At 45.9% G+C, this 12,893-nt stretch overlaps 1 protein-coding gene across 4 annotated transcripts in view; it reads right to left on the bottom strand.

Annotated features, from left to right (window-relative positions):
• LOC141162527 (cilia- and flagella-associated protein 99-like) overlaps nt 1-12,893 on the bottom strand; it is an 89,996-nt gene that overhangs the window by 14,501 nt on the left and 62,602 nt on the right. For all 4 annotated transcript variants that reach the window (XM_073648749.1, XM_073648724.1, XM_073648732.1 and 1 more), the window contains 3 exons: nt 10,032-10,115; nt 8,482-8,570; nt 2,080-2,284 (listed from right to left, as the gene is read on the bottom strand). In XM_073648749.1, coding sequence (XP_073504850.1) covers nt 2,080-2,284; nt 8,482-8,570; nt 10,032-10,115 — 378 coding nt within the window. The remainder of the gene's footprint in view (nt 1-2,079; nt 2,285-8,481; nt 8,571-10,031; nt 10,116-12,893) is intronic.

The following is a 12,893-nucleotide window of genomic DNA, read 5'->3' on the forward strand; positions in this document are numbered from 1 at the left end:
CTCGAGTGGTGTCCCATCTCCACGCAGGACAAAAGGGTCGGCCACTGGGATCCAATATTCCAATCTTCAATCTAATATTCCTTTAGGTGGGACATCTTCGCGGTGTGCAGGGTGACAGGTGAGACATGTGGCGGAGAGGTGAGATGGACAACGACCATTTCGCAACCTTCTGGTTCTTCTACAGGTCCAAGGTCCCGTAGAAGCACCAGAAGGTTGCGAAACGGCCTTAGTCCATCTCACCTCTCCCCTGTCTCCCCTATCACCTTGCACACCGCGACGATGTCCCACCTAAAGGAATAATGGACTATTAGATTGAAGATTCGCTGAGTGCTGCCTTTCTTTGCTCTTCATTCGAATTCATTTGCACTTGGCTTGTTGCACCACCAAAATAATCTAAGAGCCCCTTCACACATGGTAATTTCTGCGGATTGCACATGGTGTGGTGCCGAAATAGTTCTCTAACCTAGAACAATATTCCAATCTTTTCCTTCCCCGACATCTTCCATCAAGGGAGAGTCAGGAAGTTTTCACACACATTAGGGCTCGTTTACACGTCCGATTTTCTCGTACGAGTGCTGGGAATATTTTTCATGGATAGCACTTGTACCCATGGTATTCTATGGGGCTGTGTACATGTCTGACTTTTCCTCGGACCGAGAGGTTCACAAAAAATTATCTGAGACATGTCAGATTTTGATCAAAATCGGCAATGCAAGTCTACACGTCCATGAAAAACAACAGACCGTACTCGGGTGACATCCAAGTGCGATCCGAATTACAGGGATTGTCAGAAAGGAGTAGGTGAAAAAGTTTTTCTTTTTTCTCTCCACGTATGAAAAAAATGATGACACTTGGATCAAACTCTGATCAGAGTAATTGGTCCGTTTTTCTCCTACGTGGAAAATAGTGACGTCTGAATGAGGCCTTAGACTGTCAGCCGATCCTGATAATATCGCTGGGTTCAGCGAACGTCAGTCTAATGTGTATGGGGCCTTAATCACAAGACAGGTAAGGGGATGATCCCCCTCTTTCTATTAAAAAACATGCTCAGCAGACTTAAGTACTGTATATGTTTGTGCCGGGCTATTGAGATATTTGTCTGACGAAAGAATGTTGGGCGACGGCTGTCCGATAAGAGAGTCATTCCCATCTTCATTAATTGGGTATTGCTCTTGTAAAAACAAGCGATTCTGCAATTTATTGCTTAAAATTTGCAGCCGTTCTTGAGACATTAAAATGTTTCTTTTGTTTAGCGCTCGTTGCCTTGGAGACCGACCACCGCTGAAGTCTAGCTTGTAAGCACTGCAACTGAAGCCAGCCGGGATTAGGAGGTAACAGCGCTCTCCAGCGATCCCGGCCAGCTTCAAAGCAGCGCTCTCCAGCGATCCTGACCAGCTTCAAAGCAGACATCTCCAGCGATCCCGGCCAGCTTCAAAGTAGCGCTTACAAATCTGATAGATAAGAGCTTGTATGTACTGCACATGTTCTCTTGTCTAGCAGCGGTGGTCGGTCTCCAAGGCGATGAGCTGAAAACAAAAGTGTTGATATCTCAAAAGCGGTTGAAGATTTTAACAAGTGGTGAATTGTAAACTTGCTTGTATTTACAAGCTCTTTCTGAGAATATAGCCATTTATGAGGATGGTAATAACCCTTTAACAAAGCCCCTGACAGAGACAGTCTACAGATTAATAGCTGGAGTTTTGTAAGGAGACAGAATTTATGATTTCACTTTATCGCCAGTGACAAAATAAGGTTTCATTTTTCTGTTACCCCTATATTCACATATGCCCCCCGACATCTTCCTTTATTGTTGCGGTAAACCCCTAATGGATTAACAATTGAGACCGGCGGGTTACGATCGCCTGGGTTTTATTCATTTCTCGCTGTCACACTTGAAGTGAGGCTGTTTGTCTAGGAAATTAGAATAAGGATTAATGTCGGGTGGATAAAGGCAACAGATACAGATAAGTGAATCCTTCCTGCTTGGATGGTTCGGAGTAATTCGAGTCTGCGTGGCGGCGCTGCCAATGCCTCAGCGCTGACAGTAGCTTTACAAATCTGCCCGCTTCCACCTCTCACCTCCTCTTTCTTCATTAGGACCTTTTTCTTGTTCTCCTGGATGAGGTTCTGCCGCGCCAGCACAGCTTCCTCACGGCTCAGTTTTCCTTCCAGACGCCGGCACTCTATATCGGCTAGTTGCCTTTCCAGGTCCTTTGCCAACATTTGCCGCTGCCATTCTAGAAACTCACTCGGATCCCGGGCGCCATCAATCAGCTTCTCTATTCTGGAAAGTGTAACGCAAATTAACAGAAACTGTTGGGAATATGCAACGACAAAGGCAGCGGCTGTGTCAGGAGTTGCCAAACTAGGCAGCTGCCTAAGGCTCCCTATCCACTAAGGGGTCTGCGGAGCACAGAACCAACCAGAGGCAAACTGTACCTAACATTTGCCACCTTCTTCTACCTTAGATCGCCAGAGAATTTAGCTTAGATCACCAGGGTTTTATTTTTTAGAAAGCGGTCATGTGTGGACATTAGGAATAACATTATTTCTGGCCACTATATGACTTATATCAGCAGATATCCCCTCTGTAGGCTCTAGTAACTAGAAGTCTCAGCAGTTTCATTTTGTGTCTCTTTCTCCCTCCAGCTTCTTTCCTCTCCATAGACTTCTATAAGCAGCAGTAATAGTTTAATCCCTCACTGGAGAGAGATCTGTAGACAGATTTGAGCAGCTTATGAGAGTGAATGATTATTACAGGGAAAGAAGAAGTGACTGATGAGTGGGGAAATATACATATTTTCTAATAAAACATATTACAAAGGTTCTTATATTACTTTGTGCTGTTGATTTACCAAAAAAATAAAAAAGTAACTACTGTAGACAGATGTGTTGAAAGATTTGAGCAGTTTATAAGCGTGAATGATCATTGCAGGGAGAGATGAAATGACTGATACATGGGAAATATTAATTTTTTTCTAATAAGACATCTTACAAAGTTTCTAATATTTGCTTCTACTGTTCATTTATGATAAAAAAAAATAAACGAGGAATTACTAAAGAAAGAGTTGTAGATAGATCTGAGCAGTTTATGACCTTGAATGATCAGTGCAGGAAAAAAGTGGCTGATTAATGGGGAAATATACATGTTTTCTAATAAAACATATTACAAAGTTTCTTATGTTCACTCGTACTGTTAATTTATGATACAAAAAATAGAAAAGTAGCTACCATAGACAGATCTGTTGACAGATTAGAGCTGTTTATGAGAGTGAATGGTAATTGCAGGGAGACACTAAATGACTTACAGTATAAGTGGGAAATATACTTTTGTTTTCTATTAAGACATATTACAAAGTTTTTAATATTCACTTGTACTGTTGATTTATGATAAACAATAAAAAATAGCTATTGAAGACAGAGCTGTAGACAGATTTGAGCAGTTTATGAGCTTGATCATGTACATGTACTATGATTGATCAGTACAGGGAAAAATCGTGGCTGATTAGTGGGGAAAGAAATATTTTTCTGTAATAAGACATATTACAATGCTTTTTTTCTAAACTTTTTCTTCATTTATCAGATCTGAACATGAAGATGGCCAGATAAAATATCCAATGTCGCTCAGTACTGTAAAACCGAATGTCCATCACAATTTAGTTTCATGTCAATTATTAGGTCTTAAACTCCTGAGCTCCCCCTGCTGGAGGTTTCTAGTAGGCATATTGAAATTGTCTTCAATCTATGGAAGATAAGCAATCTTAAAGGGGTTGTCTCAACATCTCTAATGGGTAAAATTGCAAAGTGCATATAAAAACATGATTAAAAATCCTAATAGTGGGATTTTTTAAGAGTATTATGTATAAAGGGTGGCTGGTCTCCTAAGCAAGGAGTGCGGTGCTTACAACCCTTTTCTATAGAGTATGCAAGCGCTGCTCTGAAGCTTGCCAGATCACATGATCGGGCCAGTTTCAGTGCCCCTGCGATCCTTTGATGCTGCAAAGACAAAGCTGCCTGTGTATAGTTCAGGCCAGCCCAAAATGTCAATCAATCAGAAGCACACAGCCACAAACAGCCAGGGGAGAGGTTTGCTCTTGTTAGACAACCCCTTTAAGATCAACTGGGTTTCTTTGGCTTCTCCATACAAAAAATTGTTCTTAAAGAGAAACCGTCATCTTAATTTTTATTTAATAAATCAATAGTACACATGAAAATAAGCAACTTTTATGTCTTATCAGAGAAATCTGCTTCTTTCTTCTCCTGGATTGATCTTTTATTCTCAAATTTATGGGTCAAGTTTGTAAAATCTGTATTGAGACAGACTTTCCCATTACTGAGATTGGAGGTGACAGTTGGTGCATTTAAAATTATATGGAGGAAGGAGGAGCTAGAGGAACACAGACATTCCGCTGCAAGTTCTCCGGAAAGGACAGTTACACTTCTCCATAGAACTTTATGAGCACCAACTATCATCACCTATCTCAGTAATGGGAATAAGAAAACCTCATAAACCCTAGTGACAAGTGATCTGCTCCTGTTACGATACTGGCTTAGTACTGCTGGAAACCAATAGAAATAATCCGTAGATAGGCAAGAACAATCTAGGTAAGAATGTTCAGGAGCTTGGAGACTGGAAACTAGGCTAACAGCTAGACACAATACTCAAGCACTTAGTAAAAGGCAATTGCAGAACACAACAGCAGCCTCCAGTGGTAAGGAGTGGGATTGCAGAAAAATTATTAAGGTGAACAATAGCAGCCAGTAGTGGTCAAACTGTAGAAGGACAACTGGAATTCTGACAGCTCCACAGACAGCCTCAGGGGTGGTTGTCTTTTGGTGGAAATCATAGGTTTTGTTACAGTGACTATGATTGCTGGATGATGGTGTGATGTGCCGGTTCAAATGCTAATGAAAATAACTACTAAAAAGAATATTCAGGTCCATGTTCCAATCTATAGGGGGCAGTGATGTGTTTTTATACACTGACAAGCAAAAGGGTAACAATGTTTTGACCTTTTGACTTTCAGGCTCCATATCTCTCCATCCACTACTGCTTCAAACATGAGACTGCCATCATTTTATAGACAATCATCTTGGCAATCTCATATATAAATGTGACTTGCAACTATTTAGCATATGATTAGTTATGCATATTCTTGTCATGTCGCTGCATTGTTACTGTTTTGCTCCTAAAAGTCTAAAATTTTAATTTTTCATATTTTTTAAATCCACCTTTGGCTTTCAGCACTGCCTGAATGAATTCTTCTGGGCATGTTCTCTATCAGGTTCCAGCATGTCTCCACCAACATCTGATCTCAGCTCTCTTCTACACGTTCCCATAGTTGGTGCATGCTCTTGGACTCACTCGGGTATGTATACAGCTTTTTCTTCTACTCTACACACAAGTGATAGATTCATTTGAGATCTGGGGACTGTGGGGACAATCCAGCTCCTCGACGTCATTGTCATTGAACCATTTCTTGGCCAATCTTGATGTCTGCTTTGGGTCATTGTCCTGCTGGAACACTATGTCATCCTTTTTATACCCATAGTACTTGAATGTACGAAGTAACTCGTCTTGCAGGATACTCACATATAGCTCAGCATTGAGACCACCATCGATCCTGGTCAAGTATCCAACTTCATTGGCTGTGAAGCATCCCCATATCATCAGGCTTCCTCCAATAAACTTAACAGTTCCTTCAATTTCTCCACCCGTTCGCCCCTTTTTCCCTTATTTCTTCCAGACCCATTTGCACCCATCAGAGCTTCGCCTATTGACTTTCGTCTCATCGCTCCCAGTCTCCCGTTTCTAATCTTTCACTTTTCGTACTTTTTCTCAGACTCGAGCTGACACTTCTTATGAGGATATTGAAGTCGCGGCTTCTTCACCTTTTTTCTGGCCACCATTCCAGACTTGTGTAACGTGCGTTGCCCGGTGCTCGCATGGACGTCTGTGATCTATTACGAAGCTTATGAGCCTCCTCCGCTGTCGTGTTTGTCGCACCAGAGCTGATAGACCTTGTGATGAGCGACTTGTTCACTCCGATATTTTGCCTGGACGTCACCTCTTGGCTATTGGATGGACTTCATTTCACATTCTTCCTACTGTCATGGCGCTCACATGATGCAGTTTGGCAATTTTCTTGGCCGAGAGGCCGATATCGATGAGCTGGATGATGCAGTTTCTCTTTTCTTGGGAAATCTTCTTCATGGAAGCTCCTTGAGTGAAATTTCTCTTGGGAATCGACCCAATAACACACGGAGCTATTAGGGAATGTGAGAACAGGTTGTAATTTGTAGTAAACAAGAAGAAAAAGATTTTTCCACCATCAGGAGCAAAACAGTAACAATGCAGCGACATGACAAGAATCTGCATAACTAATCATATGCTAAATAGTAGTCAAATTAATGTATGAGATAGCCAAGAAGATTGTCTATAAAATGATGGAAGTCTCACGTTCAAAGCAGAAGTGGATGGAGAGATATGGAGCCTGAAAGTCAAAAGTTCAAAACATTGTTACTAGTGATGAGCGAGTGTGCTCAGTTACATCCTTTCACCGAGTAAACTCGGGTGCTGACCGAATATTTTCGTCATGCTCGTCAACTATGTTCGAGTCACAGCGGCTGTTAGACAGCTGCGACACATGCAGGGATTGCCTGTTCGTTAGTCAATCCCTGCATGTGTCGCAGCTATTTAACAGCCCAGCTCAGCATTTCGCTCACTCCCTCACAGCACCTTTCTTTCCTCTCTATGCAGTTTTTTAGGGGCGGCATGCAAGGATCACACAGCTCAGCATTTCGCTCACTCCCTCCCGGTACCACTCTTTCCCCTCTATGCGAGAATCACACAGCTCAGCGTTTTGCTCACTCCCTCCCGGTACCACTCTTTCCCCTCTATGTGAGAATCACACAGCTCAGCGTTTTGCTCATTCCCTCCCGGTACCACTCTTTCCCCTCTATGTGAGAATCACACAGCTCAGCGTTTCGCTCACTCCCTCCCGGTACCACTCTTTCTCCTCTATGCGAGAATCACTCAGCTCAGCGTTTCGCTCACTCTCTCCCGGTACCACTCTTTCCCCTCTATGTGAGAATCACACAGCTCAGTGTTTCGCTCATTCCCTACAGGTACCACTCTTTCCCCTCTATGCGAGAATCACACAGCTCTGCGTTTCGCTCACTCCCTCCCGGTACCACTCTTTCTCCTCTATGCGAGAATCACACAGCTCTGCGTTTCGCTCACTCCCTCCCGGTACCACTCTTTCTCCTCTATGCGAGAATCACACAGCTCAGCGTTTTGCTCACTCCCTCCCGGTACCTCTCTTTCCCCTCTATGTGAGAATCACACAGCTCAGCGTTTCGCTCACTCCCTCCCGGTACCACTCTTTCCCCTCTATGCGAGAATCACACAGCTCAGCGTTTCACTCACTCCCTCTCGGTACCACTCTTTCCCCTCTATGCGAGAATCACACAGCTCAGCGTTTCGCTCACTCCCTCCCGGTACCACCCTTTCCCTTCTATGCGAGAATCACACAGCTCAGCGTTTCACTCACTCCCTCCCGGTACCACTCTTTCCCCTCTATATGAGAATCACACAGCTCAGCGTTTCGCTCACTCCCTCCCGGTACCTCTCTTTCCCCTCTATATGAGAATCACACAGCTCAGCGTTTCGCTCACTCCCTCCCGGTACCTCTCTTTCTCCTCTATGCGAAAATCACACAGCTCAGCGTTTCGCTCACTCCCTCCCGGTACCACTCTTTCCCTTCTATGCGAGAATCACTCAGCTCAGCGTTTCACTCACTCCCTCCCGGTACCACTCTTTCCCCTCTATATGAGAATCACACAGCTCAGCGTTTCGCTCACTCCCTCCCGGTACCTCTCTTTCCCCTCTATATGAGAATCACACAGCTCAGCATTTCGCTCACTCCCTCCCGGTACCTCTCTTTCTCCTCTATGCGAGAATCACACAGCTCAGTGTTTCGCTCACTCCCTCCCGGTACCACTCTTTCCCTTCTATGCGAGAATCACTCAGCTCAGCGTTTCGCTCACTCCCTCCCGGTACCACTCTTTCCCTTCTATGCGAGAATCACTCGGCTCAGCGTTTCGCTCACTCCCTCCCGGTACCTCTCTTTGTCCGGGAGGGAGGTTTTTTAGGGGCGGCATGCAATTTCAATAATCTAAAATACTGTCTGTGCCTCCATTGCAGACGTTTGAGCCCGATGGTGACACAAATCACGGGTCAGACACATTTACTGGCATGAGAAAAAAAAATTAATAATGTAGTCGAAAATGAGTAATTGCTGGCTATGTGCTTTCTACAGGCTATATAATAGTGTATAATACCATATATCCCAATAATATGTACGTGACAATTGGTCAAATGTAAATCGGCCATTTTCTAATGGCTCGCTCACAATGGAGGCAGCGGAGGGCGGCACTGCCTGTGTGCTGCACTACATGAGACTCCTCTGCGTACTCTACCTGTTCAGCTCGTCCTCCACCTGCCTCTGATATAGAGCGCCCTCTCTCAGTATGGCCGCCGCATTCAGTCTCACTGGGACATTGTCCACCTGGAGGGAATAATATGGAAGAAAACGCTCTCCAATCAATATTGCTAGGATTCATAATCTGGTGCTCCCTGCACACCGGCACCAGGTCTCCCCCTGTGCAAAGAAGGCCACCTCCGCTCCATATCTGTGCCTACTGTCTCCACAGAGCTCAGCACTAGCTGTATACATCCGTGTGCACAGAGCTCCCCCTAGTGGTAATTTTACATAAAATGGATTGTATATTTTTTTCTAAGAGGCAGGTGATGTGATAAGCCGCGGTGCCACCAGTCCCCATCGGTCTCCATTTACTTCCGGTCACGTGCCATCTAGGCATGAGGACAATAGGTGTCATCAATATCACAATAGTAGGGGTCCGACACCCGACATCCCCACCGATCAGCTGTTACGTGCAGTGGTCGGGTGTAAGCAGTGCACAGCGCCACACACTGTAGTGGCCACTCCTGGTACTGCAGGTCAGCTCTTATTCTCTCCAATAGGAGCGGAGATTTTTGAAGTTGCCACCAACATCCGAGCAGCTGATTGATGGGGGTGTCAGGTGTCAGACCCCCACTGATCTCATACTGATGACTTATTCTCTGGAAAACCTGTTTAAATATTCCAGGACTCTCTGTCGGCACAGCTGAGACTGTTTGGAAGAACATTGATCCTTGCAAGTCAACCAGTGGGCACAAAGCAAGACTTCTATGCCGTCCATAAGATGGCAAAGATGGAGAATCCTGCGACCAGATGTGTCACTCATCCATGGAAACAGCAAATATCCCCCACGGGTTACACAGAATTGGAGTATGTGCACACTTGTGGAGGTTTTGGAGCAAAAGCTGAGCGAAAACTTTCCAAATCTCAAAACTCCTCAAAAACTTGGGTTTTCTGCAAAAACTCAGCAAAAAGACTCAGGTGTGGCCGTAGCCGTAGAGTATTTTGAAGCCTCAGAACCACTTTCTATGTAAGAACGACTTGCGGGTCTTATGTTCTGTCTTTTCAGACATTTTTTTAACCACTTCAGGTCTCCAAAAGTGTCAAATGGGTAACAGAAGCGGCGTACATTCTGAAGACCATTTCCGCTATGAAGTCGCTCCATACATACAATAAAAGTTAGATTAGCATTCACGTCTTGGAAAATGCTCGCGTTTTATTCATTGCTTGATGGATATAAAGAAAATTAAAAAAAGACAGAAAATAGTCTCCCAAAAAGTGGTTAAAAACTGCTAAAAAAATACAGTAGATGCCTCCTTAAAGCATCAAAGTTTCCTGGAGCGGTTTCCGTACGAAAATCTCAAATGAAAATTGAAAAAGCAAAACTGTAGTGTGAACATACCCTAAAGGTATGCGAACGGAGAGTTTCTTTGAAGAGTCTTTTGAAACGAGTCCACTTTGAAAAAACTTAAGAAATGGTTAAAGTGGTTACACTAGAAAATGAGTTGGCTGTAAAATGACTCTGTGTGCACAGAGCCCTAGACTCACCTTCTTTATCGGAGGCGGCTGGAGTTTCGTTTTGTTAAAGGACAATTTGTCATCTTCTTCTTTCCTTATTTCGGATAAAACGCGCTGTAAAGACACCGGAAAATGTTAAAAACTCGATCCAGCCATGAGTTCTGACATTTATTCAGTCAGTATGGCGCCACCTGGTGTTCATAATGTATAGCAACGTGCGCATCCACCTATTAAGAGCTGGTGGACGCACATGCTCAGTCACTCTCCCCACAGCCAGATCTCTGCACAGTCATCCCCTCTTCACTCCAGAGCAGGTATTGGAAAAACATTTCTCTCTGGTTGTCAGGAAAGGAGCACAGTCTGCACAGTAATTAGCAGAACAGCTGAGAACACTGCTTCTATAGGGGTAGTTAGAAGGGACAACATTAGCAGCTGCCAGAGGGGGAAGGAGACTGATTTTATACAGACCTGCCCTCAAAAGCACTACTTGGGACAAATGGAAGTAGAAACTATTAGAAAGAGTGTTTTTCTTTATTCTAGAAACATTGAAAATTATTAAAAAAAAAAAAACACAAACAGCTAATACCAACCTTTAGGGACTTTTGTTATGAGAATGATTCATGGGATAATCCATTTCAATCATGAGAGAACATCATTGTTAAGCACCCTTAACACATGAACATATCCATTCTTTGTTTCTCCAATATCAGTCACTGAGGGGCTCTCGAGGTTTCCCTATATGTATTAGATTAGATTATTAGCTGGTACTGATAGAATTGATGGATTTGGATAGTAATCTATGGAGTGTGGGCAGCTTGAAGAGGACCTGACATATCTAGAGCATCATTTTTTGTATAGTACTGTGATGCTAGTCACTGCTCAGGGACAAGCCATGAGGTTGGGTAGTCAAGCGGTCCGGGGTCAGATACCAAGAGGGCTCATCATAAAGTAAGGGGAAAGATAGAGGCGTAGTCAGGTCATGGTCCGAGGTCAGAATTCCAGGAAGGTAGCGGATCAAAATAAAGGGGCTAGGCAAAGGGATGGTCAAAGGCAAATCCAAGGTCGGGCAACAAAGATCAGAATACAAGACAGGGAGCACAGAGCAAACACATACCACTTGAGCTAAGCTACAACTGGCAGTAATTGGAGGCAGAGAACCAGCTAAGGAGCCAGGTAATCACTCAGAACAGGAGACACATGGAGGAAGCCTGTGTAACGGGTCCGGGAGGCGGAACCTCTGAGCTACTATATAAGGGGGCGGCCCTTGTAAGGGAGCGGGTGGCAGTCTCTGGGTGAACGGACAGGGAGTTACGGCAAGTGATCAGGGCAGTCTCTGGGTAAGGGGTAGGTACGACCTGTGATGGCAGAGCCTCCGGGTAGGCTAGCAGGCAGGTGGTAGATGTGTGCTCCCAGGTGAGCAAGCGAGAGTCTCTGGAATAGCAGGTGGTCACGGCACGTGACGGCGGAACCTCCGGGCTGGCAGGCAGGTAGGTAACGGAGAAGCGCTCCCAGGTGAGCGGGCAAGAGTCTCTGGAATAGCTGATGGTCACCGCACGTGACAACGGGACCTCCGGGCTGGCAAGCAGGCAGGTAACGGAGATGCGCTCCCAGGTGAGCGGGCAAGAGTCTGGAGTAGCTGGTGGTCACAGCACGTGACAACGGAGCCTCCGGGCTGGCAAGCAGGCAGATAACGGAGAAGCGCTCCCAGGTGAGCGGGCAAGCTGGTCCATAGACAGACTGACCGGAGTAGTAAGGCAGACCGTCGGACCTCAGGCAAGCAGGCAGGTAGCTGATATGCGCTCCCAGGTGAGCGGGCAGGCTGGTCCTTTAGACAGACTGACAGGAGTAGTAAGGCAGACCGTCGGACCTCAGACTGGCAGACAGGTAACAAGTATTCAGGCAGGAATCAGGCAGGTAACTGGCAGGTACTGGCAGGTAACTAGCAGGAAACTGGCAGGAAACTGGCAGGAAACTGGCAACGGGACCTGAGGGCTGAAGCACAGGTGAGACACAGGTGCAAACAACATTGCTCGGGCACCTCCATTTTGGAGGAGGTGCCTTATATATGATGAAGTCCTCCGGCCATTGGCCGGGGACTCTTTAGGGCGGCGCGCGCGGCCCCTTTAAGAGGAGGGGAGCGCGCGCGCGCGCGCCCTAAGCACAGGGGCCGGGAAGGAGCGCGCGCTGAGAGCAGAGCAGGAGGAGGACGCCGGGACGGAGCGCGCGCTGACAGCAGAGCGGGGGGAGGAAGCCGGGCACGGAGCAGAGCGGTGAGAGGAGCAGCGTCCCTGCCTAGCAGAGGGCAGGGACGCCGGCACTACAGTACCCCCCCCTTTAGGCCCCCCCTTTTTTAGGCCAGACAGAAATTTAGCTAGGATGAGAGGGGCATGGATGTTCTCCCGGGGCTCCCACGTTCTCTCCTCAGGACCAAACCCCTTCCAATCTACCAGGAAAAAGGTCTTTCCTCTTACCCTTTTGGTGGCAAGAATGTTCTCTACCTCAAACTCGTCCTCAGCAGAAACCGGAGCAGGAGGCGTACCTGTAGACTTGGAAAAAGAGTTAAGTACCACAGGTTTGAGGAGAGACACATGGAAGGAGTTAGGGATCCGTAAGTTGGCCGGGAGTTTCAATTTATAGGCCACCGGGTTGATCTGACTGATGACCTCCAGTGGGCCGATGAACCGAGGCCCTAACTTATAGGAAGGGATCTTGAGCCGGACATATTTGGACGAGAGCCAGACTTTATCCCCAGGGCGGAATTGAGGAGGGTCCAGACGTTTTTTGTCAGCGTGTCTTTTCATACGCTCGGATGACAGAAGGAGTGCGGACCGGGTACTCTCCCATATGGAGGAAAATTTGTTAACAAGAGATTCCGCAGCCGGATTGTCCGCC

This window comes from Phyllobates terribilis, unplaced genomic scaffold (assembly GCF_046119375.1).
Source record: "Phyllobates terribilis strain yellow unplaced genomic scaffold, ASM4611937v1 Scaffold_1__5_contigs__length_1240528914, whole genome shotgun sequence".
NCBI lineage: Eukaryota > Metazoa > Chordata > Amphibia > Anura > Dendrobatidae > Phyllobates > Phyllobates terribilis.